Genomic DNA, 20,128 nt, shown 5'->3' with positions numbered 1-20,128 from the left:
GGGTCCGCACGAGAGACAGGAGCTGGAAACCCAGGGCTATGGAGGCGCACAGTCGGTCTCGATCTTACCTCCTGCACAACCCGTCTTGGCTGGATGGAACTAGTAGCCCTGTACGAGCGGGGTGCCCGTACAGGGCAGACTGGGCTGTGCAGGGGCCTGATGGTAGCCGTGCGTAGAGCGGGAGTTGGGTAGCCTGGTCCTCGGAGGCGTACCGGCGACCAGATGCGCTGCGCAGGCATCCTCCTACCAGGCTGGATGCCCGCTCTAGCACGGCACCTGCGAGGGGCTGGAATAACGCGCACCGGACTGTGCGTGCGTATGGGTGAGATAGTGCGCTCCTCAGCGAAACATAGCGCTCTCCACCCCATACGCTCCTCCATATAACCACGAGTAGCTGGCTTCCGGCTCTTCTTACGCCTAGCCAAACTACCCGTGTGCCCCCCCCAAAAATTTTCTTGGGGGTGCCTCTCGTGCTTCTCCTTCAGCGCGTACTTGGCCTCGTACCACCGCCTCTCTGCCTTGGCTGCCTCAATTTCCCCCTGCGGGCGTCGATAATCCCCAGCCTGATGCCAGGGTCCGGCCCCGTCCAGAACTTCCTCCCAAATCCACTTCTCCCGCCAGTCCAACTCGAACTCCGTCTGCTCCTTACTCTGCTGCTTGGTCCTTTGGTGGTGGGTGATTCTGTCACACTTGTTGTCTTCGTCTTCTGACGATAATGCGAAATCGCCATCAGAAAATGTGGACCAATACGCAGCAGGTACTTGAATGCTCATCTTGATTTTTAATTATCTTCAAAATGAACGTACAAAATAACAAAACACGAACGATCAACAAAAACAGTCTGGTAAGGCACAAGGCGAAACACAGAACACAACACCCCGAACCACATAAAACAAATACCCCCTGCCACGCCCTGACCAAACTACAAAACAATTAACCTTATATACTGGCCAGGACGTGACAATAATGAATATGTTGGATTCACATCTCCATTTCAACCAAATATCTAAGTTAAAGAATAGGACATTTAAAGTTTGATTTGATTTAGTCCTATTTTTCACTTAGATTTTTGGTTGAGATGGAGACGTGAATCCAACATATCAATTACAAAGTTTTAGACAAACTGGAATTAAAGTCAGACTAAGACAGTGGCACAAAATATACCTCTCCTTCAAATGTTGATATTTGGTTGTGTTGATAACCAAACACAATACAATATAACTTTTTCAATACAGTCAATAGCCTATTACAGTTTTTCTCAATTGTTTACACACAAATACTGGTACTTGAGACACAATGACCACAACATGTAACTCATGCACCAACCCCCTGAACCAATTCTGCTAAACTACAAGCACAATTCCTGCTTTACACTCAAATTGCAGTTCTAAAACACACTTTTTTCAAAACACTACACACAATTCTTTGCATTTGGCACAATTTTCATGCAGAAAATGTCTTGTTTTCACAATGAACACACTGCCATTCAAATATGCACACTGACTCATCACATGGGCAAACACCCGTCACACAGTTTTACAATTAGCAATCAGAGCTTTAGCATAAAAGGGCAACAGGTGAGCTCTTCTGTTTTGGAGCAATGGATGCCAACATTGGAAACAGAGGCAGAGCCAGAGGAGTGAGAGTAAGAGGAGGAGGACGGGGAGGACAAGGACGAGGAAGAGGACGAGGAAGGCCATGGACCGTAATCTCTGATGAGATCCGAGCCACTTTGGTTGATCATGTGGTCAACCATGGTCTAACAATGAGGGAGGCTGTGCAAAGAGTACAGCCAAATTTGAGCAGGTACACTGTAGCATCCATCATCCGGACATTCCGAAATGAGAATAGGTAAGAAATCTACTCTCACTAGAAAATTGTAGTACTGCATATCAATACAGTACTCAATGAGTACAGTAGTACAGTATTGCCTGTGGACTGTTCTGTAGGACTGTAAAAATAAAGTATGTTTCAAGTATTTGGGAAATGTATTCCTACTTTGTATTTACAGTATTTTACTATTTGTTTGGCAGAACTGAAAGATTACCAACACAAGGTGGTCGGGAACATGTTCTGTCTCCTGAACAGGAAACTGAAATCATGAACATGGTCCTAGAAAATAACGCCATAACATTACGGCAAATACAAAGAAAAATAATAGAAAACAATGAGATATTTCAAAATATTGATAGGGTAAGCTTATCAACACTGGACCGTGTCTTGCGCAGAAATAATCTCAGGATGAAGCAGGTCTACAGGGTGCCATTTGAACGCAATTCAGAAAGAGTCAAAGAATTGCGATATAACTATGTGCAAGTGAGTCCTATACAATCCCACAATTGATGCATACTCTCAACACTGTATAAATTATACATATTTCAGTATTGTAATCATAATGATTGTGCTTCACAATAGTGACCACTCCATGTCTATTTCTGATATTGTCATGTGTGTTTCTGTCACACCCTGACCTGAGAGAGCCTTTTTATGTCTCTATTTAGGTTTGGTCAGGGTGTGATTTGGGTGGGCATTCTATGTCTGTATTTCTGTTGGGGATTGCTTTGTTTCGGCCGGGTATGGCTCCCAATCAGGAACAGCTGTACATCGTTGTTGCTGATTGGGAGTCATACTTAGGCAGCCTGTTATTCCTTTGGGTTTTGTGGGTGAATGTTTTCTGTTTAGTTTTTTGTAACCTGACAGAACTGTTGCTGGTCGTTTTTGGTTTATTTTGTAAGTGTTCATTCGGTCCATTCAAATCTTTCAAGATGAACACATCCTCCTCTGCACCTTGGTCTCATTTTGACGACGGCCGTTACAGTTTCAGAGAGTCCTTGAGCTAGAGGTGGCTGCAGTGGAGCACCAGTTCATCTTCATTGATGAGGTTGGATTCAATCTCACAAAAAGACGAAAGAGGGGAAGGAATATCATCGGCCAGCGTGCCATTGTTCAAGTCCCTGGCCAGCGCGGAGGGAACATCACAGTGTGTGCAGCGATTACCCACCACAGCGTCATCCATCACCATGCTACCCTTGGCCCCTACAACACCGCCCATCTGATCACATTCCTGGACACCCTACACAACACACTCATTCCACCAGATCAGGTAGATGGCCCAGAGCAGCTCAGGTACGTTGTCATTTGGGACAACGTAAGTTTCCACAGAGCTGCTCTGGTTCGTAAACTGGTTCACTGCCCACCCACGCTTTTTAGTTGTTTATCTCCCTCCATATTCTCTATTCCTCAATCCTATTGAGGAATTTTTTTCTGCCTGGAGATGGAAAGTGTATGACCGAAATCCACAAACGCGTATACCTCTTCTCCAAGTTATGGAAGACGCATGTGGAGATATAGCAGCTGATGCTTTTCATGGCTGGAATCGCTATGCTAGGCGATATTTCCCCCGCTGCTTGGCCAGGGAAAACATTGCTTGTGATGTGGATGAGGTGCTGTGGCCAGACCGCAACAGAAGAGAGGATGCAGCATAGTTTTTTAAACATATATATATATATTTTTTTACTTTAACTGTATAGATTAAATTCTTCTGTTTTGTATGTAGACCACTGTATGTGCAACTTTGTGTTGGTTGGGAATGGGATGTACACTGTGTACATTGTTTTTGTGGGAAAATTAAAATATATTTGTTACCGTGTATTTGTGTGTTTTGAGTATAAAAACAATATTCTCAAATATTTTACAACACACTTATGTATGTACTGTCTGTAGTAATGGCAACACTGAACCAAAAAAAGGCCTAAGTCATTATGATGAATGGAGAAGAAGTGTTTTCCATTCATCATAGTGTTTTACATTGAGCACATCAGTGTTCAACTGGTTCTTATAAATGTCTATTCATATGATGGTTTGTGTGTGTCATTTGAAAACAAAATACCATTTTGATAAGAAATAACATTGTTTTGAATGTAAAGTTTCATTTTGCTGGGGAATTGAGGGGTTTTGCCCATTGTGTGTGTGTTTTTTGATTTGTGTGTAGAGGTCTGAGAATATGAGGCATGCTTTCAGAAAATGTGTGTAAACAATCGAGAAAAACTGTAACTTGTCAATAATCTTCTTATGGATGGTGGCAGTATTGAGTAGCTAGGATGACTGACGTGCCCAGAGTAAACTGCCTGCTACTCACTCCCAGAAAGTAAGATATGCATATTATTAGTAGATTTGGATAGAAACCACTCTGAAGTTTCTAAAACTGTTTGAATGATGTCTGTGAGTATAACAGAACTCATATGGCAGGCAGAAACCTGAGAAAAAAATCCAACCAGCAAGTGACTTGTAGTTTTTCTATCTAATCCCTATTCAAACTACAGTGTCTGTGGGGTCCTTTTGCACTTCCTAAGGCTTCCATTGGCTGTCAACAGCCTTTAGAAACGCGTTTCATCCTTCTACTGTTACTGTTAATAGGAGCTCAGTCAATCAGTGGACTGCCTGGGGCCAGTGAGTTGTTTACTGTGCGCTCACGAAGGCGCACCGCTCCTTCTTTTTCCTCTGTAATGCATACACTATTATCCGGTTGGAATATTATCAAAGTTTTATGTTAAAAAGACCCTAAGGATTGATTGTAAACATCATTTGACATGTTTCTACGAGCGGTAATGTAACTATTTGACATTTTGTCTCTGGTTTTACGCTCACGCGTTATGCCTTTGGATTAGTGATCTGAACGCGCGAACAAAACGGAGGTATTTGGACAGAAATATGGAGTTTTTTGAACAAAAATAACATTTCTTGTGGAAGTGGGAGTCCTGGGAGTGCATTCCGACGAAGATCAGCAAAGGTAATGGAAGATTTATAATACTAATTCTGAGTTTAGTTGACTCCAGAACTTGGCGGGTAACTGTATAGCTTGCTTGATGGCTGAGCTCTGTACTCAGAATATTGAAAAATGTGCTTTCGCCGTAAAGCTATTTTAAAATCTGACACAGCGGTTGCATTAAGGAGAGTGTATCTATAATTCTTTCAATAACTGTTGTAAATTTTATCAACGTTTATGATGAGTATTTTTGTAAATTGATGTGCTCATTCACCGGATGTTTTGGTGGGAATACATTTTCTGAACATCACGCGCCAATGTAAAATGGGGTTTATGGATATAAATATGAACTTTATCGAACAAAACATACATGTATTTTGTAACATTGAGTCCTGGGAGTGTCATCTGATGAAGATCATCAAAGGTTAGTGATTAATTTTAGCTGTATTTCTGTTTTTTGTGACACCTCTCCTTGCTTGGAAAATGGCTGTGTGGTTTTTCTTGTCAAGGTAATGTCCTAACATAATCTAATGTTATGCTTTCGCCGTAAAGCCTTTTTGAAATCGGACACCGTGGTTGGATTAAGGAGAATCTTATCTTTAAAATGGTGTATAATACTTGTATGTTTAAGAAATTTTAATTTTGAGATTTTTGTTGTTTTGAATTTGCCGCCCTGCACTTTCACTGGCTGTCATCATATCGATCCCGCTAACGGGATTCAAGCCTCAACTATATAGAATTTGTGACGTCATCAACAGCTGTTGTTTCAATTCAAACCAGGGTTACATATAGGGTTATAACAAAAAATAGACAATACATGTGTTTCATGCTTTGGTTGATGTCAAATTTAATCTTCAAATTAATAATGAATATGTTGGATTCACGTCTCCATTTCAACCAAATATCTAAGTTAAAGAATAGGACATTTAAAGTTTGATTTGATTTAGTCCTATTTTTGACTTAGATTTTTGGTTGAGATGGAGACGTGAATCCAACATATCAATTACAAAGTTTTAGACAAACTGGAATTAAAGTCAGACTAAGACAGTGGCACAAAATATACCTCTTCTTCAAATGTTGATATTTGGTTGTGTTAATAACCAAACACAATATAACTTTTTCAATACAGTCAATAGCCTATTAACTTCTCAATAAGTTAACAAATTATGTTGGATTCACGTCTCCAACTTAACAAAAACTGTAAGTTAAAGAATATAATTAAGGCAGTGGCACATATGTAACTGTCCAAGCATTAGATACATCTCCTTTATATGTTGATATTTGGTTGCGTTTTCAACCTAACACAATTCGATATGACTTTTGTAATACAGACTAATGTAACAGTTTTAATTCAACCTTAAAATGAGTAACTCATCCATGGCCACATTTTGAGGGTACTTTAACTATAAAAGTCTTATTATGTATTCATAGAATTTCAAGATGGCAGGCAAAGGTCAGAGGTGGAGATCTCCACAATATAAATATCTGCACAGAATCTCCCAACAGCATTGATCACTTGCATTATGTACTTTTAATGTAATCTCAACTACAATTCAGGTCATTTGGTTGTGCTATTAGATGAAGCACAGTGATATCACATTACATTTCTGTGTTGTTGTTTGTGTTGCACTGCATTGCTTTATCTTGGCCAGGTCGCAGTTGTAAATGAGAACTTGTTCAACTAGCCTACCTGGTTAAATAAAGATGAAATAAAAAAAAATTAAAAAATTAAGTGGTTTGCCCAGTGGGTGAGCACATACAGCAGGCCTATAAGTGGGAAAGGTTTGACAGACAGTGAATGGAAAATGAAAACAACTGCAAAGAAAAATGACTTGAAAATAGCTTTATTTGTCGCAATTTCAGAATTACAGTATCTGTACCTATAAGAGTATGTACATCTTATTGACATATAATGCAGATATACAGTCAGAGATGCACAGGCATCACCTCATGCAATAAAATCCTGAAATGATGTATTTATTTGTAGATATACCATTTCGGGCCAACCCAATCCACCACATTCACCAGACAAGGTAAATAGCAATTTTCTTGAAAATAAAAGTGCCATACGAGCAACCATGCCATGGCAATGCATTTCTATAGACAATAACTACAGTTCTGAATCATTTTCTACACATACACAATAGATCATTTTAGAAAAAATACTGATCATAATACTTGCAGAGTATATGTAATGCAGAGTTCAATAAACATATTGTAGCAACCCTGTGATACACATACTACGACCACTGCCAAGAGGGCTAGTCCTATTGGCACTGCAGCTACAGTAGTGTACATGCCCAGCATGGGAGTTGCTGGTTTCATACCAGACAGAACCAACAACCTCCCGAATTCTATACAATACAGTAGCCCTCAAAATATCAAGCAATGAAAAAAAAAAAAAGTGCATTTGCTAGTCTCCCATTTTTTACTTCTTGATACAATCTACGCCCGCATCGATGTCTGTTATGAAGACGACGATTAGATAGTGAATATTATTACTTAGACTGAAAAGGTAGGTAGGGGGTGGTAGCAGCTATATTCAAAACATATATCCAGCAAATATATTATATGTTTGTAGATGAAGTAAATATAACATAGATTTAGGAAGATAAGTAAACACAAGACTTGTGAACAGAGCAGCAGCCTTATTCACTGCAAGAGCTCCAGAGAACATTAACAATGACAGACTATCTGTCATTAAGCAATTACAACTCATGCAATAAAAACAGAGTGAAGGCTAATTTTACTTAATGGCTGTTCATAAAGTGCAGAGAGAGAACAAATGGATGTTATTGAACATGAATGACTGTTGACGAGTCATTGAACGGAAAGGGGTTTCTACCAGTAGCCTTTATAAATGGCATATATCATATTATAAAGAAGAGGGTTAGACCGCACAGTTTTATAAAGGGTGTTAATAAGTATAATATGTCTATAATTATTATTATGATAGACAGAGCAGTCTAAAGACATAAAATACAGTTTTAGTCTGTTTTTTTAAATATACTAGCATGAACTAATCATGCTCTACGATGACATTCTGCAAATTCAAGGCATTCCAACACTAAGAAGCATTCAAGCAAGCATTCAAAGTATTTTGAAAGAAAATATGATCTTTCAATACTCCATGAAGCAAACATTCACAAGCATAGCTTGCGATGTTAACAATATATCATTTTTTTTACAATATTACATTTGTTTACTATGGAGGTTATGCTCAATTCATTTCTTATCCAAAATACAGGAGTTGCTTTCAGTATTTTTCAAGTAAATGCATCACTCATCTGTCTACAGTTACCTCTTAATAACTTCTCTCTCATCTACCCTTTTCATTCCCTTCCTATTTCATTTCAAGGAACTACTATCTAAAACTCCTCCCTTTCACGTATTTCCCATCCTGTTAAAAAGTGATACAAGTCTGGCCAAAGAGCCAGCAAAGATATAAAGGCTTAGACAAGATATTTCAAAATGAATCACCAGTTAGTTAGGCAAATAGATGGCTTTCAATAGTCATGATGGACATGATGGTGGAAATCTCATCAGGGAAAGCAAGTCATTGGCTTCCAAATGATAAATAACACGTGTGACATATGAATTAATATGAATCTATGTCAGCAGCAATGTCTGATAGAATCTATGTTATGGTCTTTGCTCATCAGTATGTAACAACACTTAAGCAGCTTATTCAATTTCCTGCTCTAATTTAAACCTATTGACATCCATCATAGAGGCCATTACTGTATCCCAATACAACGAGGGCAGAGTATGGGTAAAAAAAAAATATATTAATCACATAACTTATCATAGAATTAAAGGTAATTACTTTCTCATTCTAAACCTAAATTAAACTACAGTCAAAGTTAATTGTGCCTGCGCTATGAAATTATAATGATGTGCATTTCATAGAATTACATGTAAAATCTCATAAAATTGGTTACTATTCATATAATTCTAGAACCGATTAAGATCTCTGTGGAGCATTCATCCAGCCTATACAGTAATTGGTTTCCCCAATGTTTGCATTAGGGTGTCATGGAAAGGTTTGCGGCACTGTCAGATACCTCCTGGACGTTTCATCCTACTGCTTTCAGTATACGCTATTATGAGGTCCACACTATAGTGAGGAGTTAGTTAGCTAGGAAACAAACTGTATTGTAGTGCAAAACCTACTAAATAAATACACAACACAATGGTGTCATGGAGGACAAACATACTCTCTTAATATCCACAACAAAATGGGTTGGCCAAGCCTCAAACTGAGCCCATTCTTTCAGGTCTGATCTTTATCTAACTACCTCACATGATGCAGGAGCCATTACACACAGAACATGGACTAAGCATGCACTCCACGACATGAAAATATAACTCTTTAGCCATGCACACCAGTGCTGGATTTTGCTTCGAAAGAAAGAATGCATATGCAGAAAATAACCCCATACCTACTGTAAAATATGGTGGTGGATATTTCATGTTATGGGGCAATGTTGCTATCAATGGTCCTGGGGCCCTTGTTAAGGTCAACGACATCATGAATTCTACCCAGTACAGGACATTTTAGCCAAAAACGTGGTTGCCTCTGCCAGGAGGCTGAAACCTAGCTGCAAGTGGATCTTCCAGCAAGACGATAACCCCAAGCACACATCAAAGGTTTGGTATTGAAAGGTAATGGAAACAGGGCTGGCAGTAAATTTGACCCCTTTTTTAATGTTTTTTTTTACTTGTTAAAGCAAGAATCCTTAGTTGCTACATCCATTTTTTGGACTTATAAATTAATGATATAAACCCATTGATTATTGAAGAATATAACCTATAAATGCCTCACGAGCTTAGTCCTACTGTCATACCGCATCAGAATCCAAAATATAAGCTTGTTTTACTCCAATGTTTGTAAACAATGTAAATGTAGAGCCTCAAAACATGGTTAAAACAATCATTTTCATCTCATTGATGGTCAGTCCTTGCATCCGTAGCTCTGTCTATGAGTTTGAGAGTGGTTACATTTTGGTTGACCGCTTTGTTATTTGAGGATTCTAGCTTTAAACAAAATCTCTTTCTCTCAGTAATTGTCTTAGTATAAAATTATATAATGTTCCATTTTATTGGAGCAGACAATATAGCTCAAAATGTGTATTATTTAGTATTTTTTGCTCATCTTTATCAAGGGTGCCAATAATTTTGGACCTGACTCTATGTATATAAGAGCCACTTGAAATAGGGGAGAAACATTCCCTTTCTAAAAAGTGCAAAGCCATTCATTGACTAGGTCAGAGGAACAGCTCTGTATACAACCCTGTATAAGACCCTGTATAAGTATCTCTTGCAAATGTGTTCAGAATCTTTCCCTTACAAAATACATACTGTATCAATATACAGTACATCATGTAAACGTCAAAAAAGTTTCCTCGTTAAAGAACTTTAGAAACTCCCCCATTAGAATGTACGTTCTTGCATGTAATCCAATTCTAATCTCCTTTGAGATATTGAAATAAAGAGTGGGGTACTTTGGCTTGGTAGTGTTCTAGCAACAGCACACTGTGGAACAACCCTACATATTCTGTTGTGTAGTAAAGAGCGGATATACAGTACATGTCAAGGTCATTGGAGGAAGATCACTTTATATTCACGAAACATGAAACTGACCTTAGATAAGTGGCTACATATAGGTATACAAACTGTACTGTGTGCTTCACTGTGTTTGGTTGGAGGGCAACCCACAGACTTATTGTGGAGATGTGACTATAATGGGGGTTACAGCTCATAAACAAAGAGGAAGAATGGCCCAGATTCTGCCGAGACACACACGCACACACTCTCTCTCTCTCTCTCTTCCACCCTCTCTCTCTCGCTCTCATTCCTTCCCCTCACAGCTCCTCCTCCTAATCTGTCTCGGACACAGCCGTTTCTTAGACTTCAGCTCAGCCTGATAGCAGACTCTTCCCTCTGTCTTAATGACGGTACAGTGTTATGAGGGGCTGAGAGATTTGAACAGTGAGTATATCTGTCTAGCTAGGTGTAAACGGGAAGCTTACTGAATGTGTATGAAAAGGGTGGACTATCTGTCTTCTATCCCTCAAACCTCTGCTGTCTTCCTCTCCATCTTGAAATCCAAGAGCTGCACTCTATATCCCTCTCTTTCTTCTGTTTCTCACTTCCTCTCACTACGATTGCACACCCAGAGCCTTCTTCATGTGTTCGTATACCACGTACGAGATGCTGACAGCAGGAATGACCTTCAGGAAGTTGGGGGCGATGCCGCGGTAGAGCCCAGGTACCCCGTCATGTGATATGATGTGCTTGAACTGACCAACCATGGACAGCTTGGGCCCACCCTCAGTAGAGGCTGGTGGAAAGAGGGAAAGAGGGCGAAAACATCTGTTGTTCAGTTCAGTTATATCCGTTAGATAGCTATTAATAGATAGGGGAAAGGGGGATACCTAGTCAGTTGTACAACTGAATGCATTCAACTCTGTTTGGATAGCCCGAACAGTAATACAGTGCCTTCGGAAAGTATTCAGACCCCTTGACTTTTTCCACATTTTGTTACGTTACAGCCGTATTCTCAAATTGATTCATTTGTTTTTTCCCTCATCAATCTACACACAATACCCCATAATGACAAAGCAAAAACAGGTTTTTAGAAATTGTTGCTAATTTATACAAATAAAAAAAGGAAATATCACATTTACATAAGTATTCAGACCCTTTACTCAGTGTCTCCTGACCCCTCCTGTCTCAGCCTCCAGTATTTATGCTGCAGTAGTTTATGTGTCGGGGGGCTAGGGTCAGTCTGTTACATCTGGAGTATTTCTCTTGTCTTATTCGGTGTCCTGTGTGAATTTAAATATGCTCTCTCTAATTCTCTCTTTCTCTCTTTCTTTCTTTCACTCTCTCGGAGGACCTGAGCCCTAGGACCATGCCTCAGGACTACCTGGCATGATGACTCCTTGCTGTCCCCAGTCCACCTGGCCGTGCTGCTGCTCCAGTTTCAACTGTTCTGCCTGCAGCTATGGAACCCTGACCTGTTCACCGGACGTGCTACCTGTCCCAGACCTGCTGTTTTCAACTCTCTAGAGACAGCAGGAGCGGTAGAGATACTCTCAAAGATCGGCTATGAAAAAGCCAACTGACACTTACTCTTGAGTTGCTGACTTGTTGCACCCTCGACAACTACTATGATTATTATTATTTGACCATGCTGGTCATTTATGAACATTTGAACATCTTGGCCATGTTCTGTTATAATCTCCACCCGGCACAGCCAGAAGAGGACTGGCCACCCCTCATAGCCTGGTTCCTCTCTAGGTTTCTTCCTAGGTTTTGGCCTTTCTAGGGAGTTTTTCCTAGCCACCGTGCTTCTACACCTGCATTGCTTGCTGTTTGGGGTTTTAAGCTGGGTTTCTGTACAGCACTTTGAGATATCAGCTGATGTAAGAAGGGCTATATAAATACATTTGATTTGATACTTTGTTGAAGCACCTTTGGCAGCGATTCCAGTATAGTGTCTTCTTGGGTATGACGCTACAAGCTTGGTAAACCTGTATTTGGGGAGTTTCTCCCATTCTTCTCTGCAGATGCTCTCAAGCTCTGTCAAGTTGGATGGGGAGCTTTGCTAAACAGCTATTTTCAGGTATCTCCAGAGATGTTAGATCGGGTTCAAGTCCGGGCTCTGGCTGGGCCACTCAAGGACATTCAGAGACTTGCATTGTCTTGGCTGTGTGCTTAGGGTCGTTGTCGTTAGAAGGTAAACCTTCACCCCAGTCTGAGGTCCTGAGCGTTCTGAAACAGGTTTTCATCAAGGATCTCTCGGTATGTGGTTCTGTTAATCTTTGCCTCGATCCTGACTAGTCTCCCACTCCCTGCAGCTGAAAAACATCCCCACAGCATGATGCTGCCACCACCATGCTTCACCGTAGGGATGGTGTCAGGTTTCCTCCAGACATGACACTTGGCATTCAGGCCAAAGAGTTCAATCTTGGTTTCATCAGACTAGAGAATCTTGTTTCTCATGGTCTGAGAGTCTTTAGGTGCCTTTTGGCAAACTCCAAGCGGGCTGTCATGTGCCTTTTACTGAGGAGTGGCTTCCATCTGGCCAATCTACCATAAAGGCCTGATTGGTGGAGTGCTGTAGAGATGGTTGTCCTTCTGGAAGGGTCTCCCATCGTCACAGAGGAACTCTGGAGCTCTGTCATAGTGACTATCGGGTTCTTGGTCACCTCCCTGACCAAGGCCCTTCTCCCCCGATTGCTCAGTTTGGCCGGGCGGCCAGCTCTAGGAACAGTCTTGGTGGTTCCAAAGTTCTTCCATTTAAGAATGATGAAGGCCACTGTATTCTTGGGGACCTTCAATGCTGCAGGAATGTTTAAGTACCCTTCCCCAGATCTGTGCCTCGAAGCAATCCTGTCTTGAAGCTCTACAGACAATTCCTTCGACCTCATGGCTTGGTTTTTGCTCTGACATGCACTGTCAACTGTGGGATCTTATATAGACAGGTGTGTTCCTTTCCAAATCATGTCCAATCAATTGAATTTACCACAGGTGGACCAATCACGTTGTAGAAACATCTCAAGGATGATCAATGGAAACATGATGCCTGTAAGTGTTGTTACATAGATGCTGTGTTCACTATGCATGATTAATACATAATTCAAGGTTTATTTGATGTAGTAAATAAAAAAATAATTTATTGATGTATAGATAAGAATTTAAATGTGATGTAACAGGTAAATTAACGTTAGGCCATTGATTGTGTTTTTATGTTCCATCCCGGAACTAACGTTCTCTGTTGTGTTACTGCTACGGAATTTGTTAATTGACTGTGTGCAATCTAACTTAAGCAGATCTTAGTCTGAGTCATAATTGTTGATGGCAGAGGCTAAGAAAGACAGTAAAGGGACTTTCAAGGGACTTTAAGAATTCAAGAACCTCTTTTCAGGACAAGCAGCCAACGAGGTATTTTGTTCAACCTATAGAACTTTGTTTATAGTCGCGCCAAGTTCCATTTGTATTGTAGCGCCAAGCGCCATTTGTATTGTTGCGCCGAGCGCCATTTGTATTTCTTTGTTTCAGTACTGTATAATTTATCAACGTTACTGTGTTCATTCAAACATATAGTTCTCATGGCGTGACGTGGATGCATCGGAGAAAAAGACGAGCAATGCAATAAACGCCCGTTTCAAAGAACCAACCTGTGTCTGTTGTCGTGAAGAGAGCTACAATGCCCCTGAGCTCAACATCGAGTCTCATAGCAAAGGGTCTGAATACTTCTGTAAATAAAGTATTTCTGTTTTTTTATTTTTAATAAATGTGCTAAAATGTCTAACAACCTGTTTTTGCTTTGTCATTATGGGGTACTGTGTGTAGATTGCTGAAGATAATTTAGAATAAGGCTGTAATGTAACAAAATGTGGATAAAGTCAAGGGGTCTGAATACTTCCGAAGGCACTGTAGATATAGGGTAATAGGTTGACATAGTAGGTAGTAATTCATTTGTTATAGATTATGTTATACAATATAATAGAATCTATATTATCTATGTAATATCATCTATGTTATGTAGTAAGGTAGAAGGTATAATTGCAGTTCAGTTGAACACCAGTCTCACCCTGGGCCTGCATACGTGTTCTAATGAGAGCCAGGGGGTAGGAGGCCAGTTGTCCACAGGTACTAGACACAGTACCACAGCCCAGCAGTACCAACACCCCCGGGTCAGCAGAGCCCTTACTGTACTGCTGGAGCCAGGCATTCTTCAGAGTCTGAGATGGAAAGGGGGAGGGGAAGAGAGAAGAGGAGATGAAAGAAAAGAGAAGGAAAAAGTAAACAGAGTGAAAAGAGAGAGGAGAAAGAGGAGGGGTAGAGGGGTGAGAGTTCCTCACAATCAAATGCCAACCGTATTATCTACCAAGAGAATTATCTTCGATCAAAATCACAGTTGTGTATATTCCCCCCCAAGCAGACACATCGACGGCCCTGAAAGAACTTCATTCGACTCGAGGTAAACTGGAAACCACATATCCTGAGGCTGCATTTATTGTAGCTGGGGATTTTAACAAGGCTAATCTGAAAACAAGGCTCCCTAAATTCTATCAGCATATCGATTGTGCGACCCGGGCTGGCAAAACCCTGGATCATTGTTATTCTAACTTCCACGACGCATATAAGGCACTCCCCCGCCCTCCTTTCGGAAAAGCTGACCACGACTCCATTTTGATGCTCCCAGCCTATAGACAGAAACTAAAACAGGAAGCACCCGCGCACAGGTCTGTTCAATGCTGGTCCAACCAATCGGATTCCATGCTTCAAGATTGCTTCGATCACGTGGACTGGGATATGTTCCGCATAATGTTGAACAACAACATTAATGAATACGCTGACACGGAGAGCGAGTTTATTAGCAAGTGCATCGGTGATGTTGTACCCACAGCGTCTATTAAAACATTCCCCGACCAGAAACCGTGGATTGATGGCAGCATTCGTGCAAAACTGAAAGTGCGAACCACTGCTTTTAATCAGGGCAAGGTGACCGGAAACATGACCGAATACAAACAGTGTAGCTGTTCCCGCCGCAAGGCAATCAAACAAGCTAAGCATCAGTATAGAGACAAAGTGGAGTCGCAATTCAACGGCTCAGACACGAGAGGTATGTGGCAGGGTCTACAGTCAATCACGGACTACAAAAGAAAAACCAGCCCCGTCGCGGATCACGATGCCTTGCTCCCAGACAGACTAAACAACTTCTTTGCTCACTTTGAGGACAATACAGTGCCACTGACACGGCCCGCTACCAAAACCTGCAGGCTCTCCTTCACTGCAGCCAATGTGAGAAAAACATTTAAACGTGTTAACCCTCGCAAGGCTGCAGGCCCAGACGGCATCCCCGGCCACGTCCTCAGAGCATGCGCAGACCAGCTGGCTGGTGAGTTTACGGACATATTCAATCAATCCTTATCCCAGTCTGCTGTTCCCACATGCTTCAAGAGGGCCACCATTGTTCCTGTTCCCAAGAAAGCTAAGGTAACTGAGCTAAATGACTACCGCCCCATAGCACTCACTTCTGTCATCATGAAGTGCTTTGAGAGACTAGTCAAGGACCATATCACCTCCACCCTACCTGACACCCTCGACCCACTCAAATTTGCTTACCGCCCCAATAGGTCCACAGACGACGCAATCACAATCACACTGCACACTGCCCTAACCCATCTGGACAAGAGGAATACCTATGTAAGAATGCTGTTCATCGGTTACAGCTCAGCATTTAACACCATAGTACCCTCCAAACTCGTCATTAAGCTCGAGACCCTGGGTCTCGACCCCGCCCTATGCAACTGGGTCCTGGACTTCCTGACGGGTCGCCCCCAGGTGGTGAGGGTAGGTAACAACATCTCCACCCCGCTGATCCTCAACACTGGGGCCCCACAAGGGTGTGTTCTCAGCCCTCTCCTGTACTCCCTGTTCACCCACGACTGTGTGGCCATGCACGCCTCCAACTCAATCATCAAGTTTGCAGACGACACTACAGTGGTAGGCTTGATTACCAACAACGACGAGACGGCCTACAGGGAGGAGGTGAGGGCCCTCGGAGTGTGGTGTCAGGAAAATAACCTCACACTCAATGTCAACAAAACAAAGGAGGTGATTGTGGACTTCAGGAAACAGAAGAGGGAGAAGCCTCCTATCCACATTGACGGGACAGTAGTGGAGAGGGTGGAAAGTTTTAAGTTCCTCGGCGTACACATCACGGAAAACTGAAATGGTCCACCCACATAGACAGCATGGTGAAGAAGGCGTAGCAGCGCCTCTTCAACCTCAGGAGGCTGAAGAAATTCAGCTTGTCACCAAAAACACTCACAAACTTTTACAGATGCACAATCGAGAGCATCCTGTCGGGCTGTATCACCGCCTGGTACGGCAACTGCTCCGCCCATAACCGTAAGGCTCTCCAGAGGGTAGTGAGGTCTGCACAACGCATCACCGGGGGCAAACTACCTGCCCTCCAGGACACCTACACCACCCGATGTCACAGGAAGGCCAAAAAGATCATCAAGGACAACAACCACCCGAGCCACTGCCTGTTCACCCCGCTATCATCCAGAAGGCGAGGTCAGTACAGGTGCATCAAAGCGGGGACCGAGAGACTGAAAAACAGCTTCTATCTCAAGGCCATCAGACTGATAAACAGCCCTCACTAACATTGAGTGGCTGCTGCCAACATACTGACTCAACTCCAGCCACTTTAATAATGGAAAAATGTATGTAATAAATGTATCACTAGCCCCTTTAAACAATGCCACTTCATATAATGTTTACATACCCTACATTACTCATCTCATATGTATATACTGTACTCTATACCATCTACTGCATCTTGCCATCTTGATGTTATGTATCACTAGCCACTTTAAACAATGCCACTAATGTTTACATACCCTACATTACTCATCTCATATGTATATACTGTACTCTATACCATCTACTGCATCTTGCCTATGCCGTTCGGCCATCACTCATTCATATATTTTTATGTACATATTCTTATTCATTCCTTTACACTTGTGTATATAAGGTAGTTGTTGTGAAATTGTTAGGTTAGATTACTTGTTAGATATTACTGCATGGTCGGAACTAGAAGCACAAGCATTTCGCTACACTCGCATTAACATCTGCTAACCATGTGTATTTGACAAATAAAATTTGATTTGAGTAGAAACGAGAGAGGAATAAGAGAAGGGATAGATAGGCTACATTTTTTATTTGACAGATACTTTATTGCATTAAAAAAAATGAGGACGTAGTAAAGAGAACCACGGCTCATTGACTGCTAGTAAAAGTAAAACTCAAAGTTCACTTAAACACATAAAAGTCATTTTTACGAGAGAGCTGGGCAACAGTAACAACAGCATACATACTGACTGGCATTCCCCTGAGTACAAGGGACAGGGCCAGTGATGAGGTTTAGCTTTCCCAGAAAACATCAAACACAGCTGGCAGGCAGACACACACACAGGGCTGACCCCATTTAGTTGACTGGTCGATTGCTTGGTCGATAGGCTGTTTGTCGACGAGACACTTGTCTGACTCGTGCCTGTCTCAGTGGACTAAAACATTGCAGAGGCCATGGCACAGTCCATCATTCTATCCTATTACCGGCAACTTCAGGAGCGTTCCGAGCAGAATCTACGAAGGCTAGCAGCAGCGGGAGGAGGAGGGTCGAGAACAGATTTTTTAAATTCTGGTTATCTTGATCTCTGGCTGCCTCTTGAGTCATTTGTGTGTCTTAATTATTTCATCAAGCAGTGTGCTTAAAGCATCAGACAAGCTCAGTGCATATAGTTGATTTTATTAAAACATATAAAGGTGTGAAAAATATATACGTTTAAAAATTTTGATGACGGTCTCTCTCCTACTCTCTCTCTCTCTCTCTCACACACACACACACTTTCTTACACACACCTCGTAGACGGCCAGGTCTATGCCAGCATACGGTATGATGCCAAGTGTGTTGGGCACGTAGCCCCTGTAGAAGGCTCGCACCCCCTCCTTCCTCAGGATCTGACGGGCACAGTCTACAATGCCAGAGTACTGGCCAGTCTTCCTCAGGGTCAGACGAGTTTTCAGCACCTGGGGAGGGAGAAAGGGAGGAGAAAGGGGAAAGAGAGAGGGTGTGCAAGGAAGAGAAGCAAAATTAGAGAAAATCCTGTTTCTTTTTTCAATAAAAAGTCTGTCTATCTTTCTGTCGGTCTGTCTCCCCTCGCTCACCTCCATAGGGTAGATGATGGTCTGTGCGGTGGCTCCAGCCAGAGAGCCAGCGATGAACCTCTCCTGCACCCGCAGAGTACCCGCTTCATTTCTGCCCCGGATCAACCACTTGATCTAAGATGGAGGAGTCAGGGGAGACAGGGGGGAGAGGAGAGACAGGCAGGTGGAAGAGAGGCAGGGATATACAGGGATTAAGGGGTGAGGGGGATAGATTGTGGGAGGTGGGAGAGGCAGGGATATAAAGTGAGGGGGAGGTGTAGATTGGGGAGATGGGGATGGGGAGGGAATACGTGAGTCACACTGGGGTGGAGGAGGAGAGTCAGAGACACAACACGTAGAGACACAGGGTGTGTCTGACAGGGTGAGAAACAGAGTGTGTGTGAGCAACATTTCACACCTCAGTGTGGGTGTGTGACTCCTTCATTCCTATGCTTCACTAATGACTACCCCATACACCAGAACTTGTTTACAGATGTGTGTATCAGTGTTCTCCTTACATTGGTCCGTAATAAATCCAAATCAACCTCTGGTGCCTCTTACACCCACATTTGTATACAGGTGTGTACAGTCCTCTTCCCTCACCTGTTCGTAGGCCATGAACTTGATGGCAGACTCTGGGGCTATTTTGAGGACGTTGATGCCGTTGCCCCTCCAGAGGGCTCGTACACCCCCCTCCTGGACCATCCCCCTCAGCCCTGTCCACAGGTTGATCCCCCTAGAGCTGGAGCCATGCACCTAGAGAGACAGCAGGGTCAGTAACTCTAATAACATTCTGTACATCAGGACTAACCCTCCTCCTGGAGAGCTACTGGATGTGCAGGCTTTTGTTCCAGCCCTGCTCTAGCACACCTAATTCTACTAATCAGCACTGCACTGACCTCTAACCTCTGAGTCTGTAGTAAACACAACAGTAACCCTTCACCTGTAGGAAGACCTTGAGACGGTCGAGGGGTGCGGTTCCTGTACGTGACACCGCCCCTGCCATCGCCCCGGCAACCAGCTGCCTCCACACTACCCCCGACTGGCGCTCTTGTTGGGAAAACTCTGGCGGCACTGTCATGTGCTCTCCGATGTCAAACATCTGAGAAATCACAGAGAAACACTGGTAAGTGAAATAAACTTGATTGACATCCAGAACTATCTGTATTCACCAAATGTATATTACATGATCCCTTCTCTAAGGTTACCAAACTAAAATTCCTGGATAAAGCATCAGAAACAATGTAAACTATATAACATAGATCGAGAAAATGGCCACAGTTGTAATTATTAGTTTCTATAGCTACTCTGTAATTACATTTTATTACATAAATAATTGAAAATTCCATGTAATGATATCTGTGCTACTTCATGTCAAGCAAAGATCTAAACCAGTGTAGAGATAGAAGGCATAGATAGGCAGTACTGACTGACCAGAGAGTGTAGAGATAGAAGTCATAGTTAGGCAGTACTGACTGACCAGAGAATGTTTCCAGTAGCGGGCGATGCCCTCCATGTTGTGAAGAGGGTTAAACAGAAAGTGATCTCGCCACTCATTCCAGTTGATAGTCATGGTGCCGTCCCTGTCCATACTGAGAGAACACACAGAGCAGTGTCAACACACAC

General features: G+C 42.3%; 1 protein-coding gene and 1 long non-coding RNA gene across 2 annotated transcripts in view; one reads left to right on the top strand and one right to left on the bottom strand.

Moving 5' to 3' along the window:
* Positions 1 to 2,244: 2,244 nt before the first annotated feature.
* On the top strand, positions 2,245 to 2,903 carry LOC123743547 (uncharacterized). The gene is made up of 2 exons (XR_006770403.1): positions 2,245 to 2,316; positions 2,825 to 2,903. It is a non-coding gene; the product is annotated as an uncharacterized lncRNA (long non-coding RNA).
* A 3,690-nt stretch (positions 2,904 to 6,593) lies between these two features.
* The window catches only part of LOC106606774 (calcium-binding mitochondrial carrier protein SCaMC-3), a 38,306-nt gene continuing 24,771 nt past the window's right edge, over positions 6,594 to 20,128 (bottom strand). The window contains exons 4-10 of the mRNA XM_014203132.2: positions 19,983 to 20,094; positions 19,446 to 19,604; positions 19,106 to 19,258; positions 18,524 to 18,637; positions 18,218 to 18,385; positions 14,370 to 14,520; positions 6,594 to 11,108 (exon numbers count right to left, since the gene is read on the bottom strand). Of these exons, the coding sequence (XP_014058607.2) occupies positions 10,927 to 11,108; positions 14,370 to 14,520; positions 18,218 to 18,385; positions 18,524 to 18,637; positions 19,106 to 19,258; positions 19,446 to 19,604; positions 19,983 to 20,094 (1,039 nt within the window). The 3' untranslated portion in view covers positions 6,594 to 10,926. The remainder of the gene's footprint in view (positions 11,109 to 14,369; positions 14,521 to 18,217; positions 18,386 to 18,523; positions 18,638 to 19,105; positions 19,259 to 19,445; positions 19,605 to 19,982; positions 20,095 to 20,128) is intronic.

Source organism: Salmo salar, chromosome ssa06 (assembly GCF_905237065.1).
Source record: "Salmo salar chromosome ssa06, Ssal_v3.1, whole genome shotgun sequence".
Classification (NCBI taxonomy): Eukaryota; Metazoa; Chordata; class Actinopteri; order Salmoniformes; family Salmonidae; genus Salmo; species Salmo salar.
Note: the sequence above shows the minus strand (reverse complement) of the source record. Positions and strands in the feature narration are given on the sequence as shown.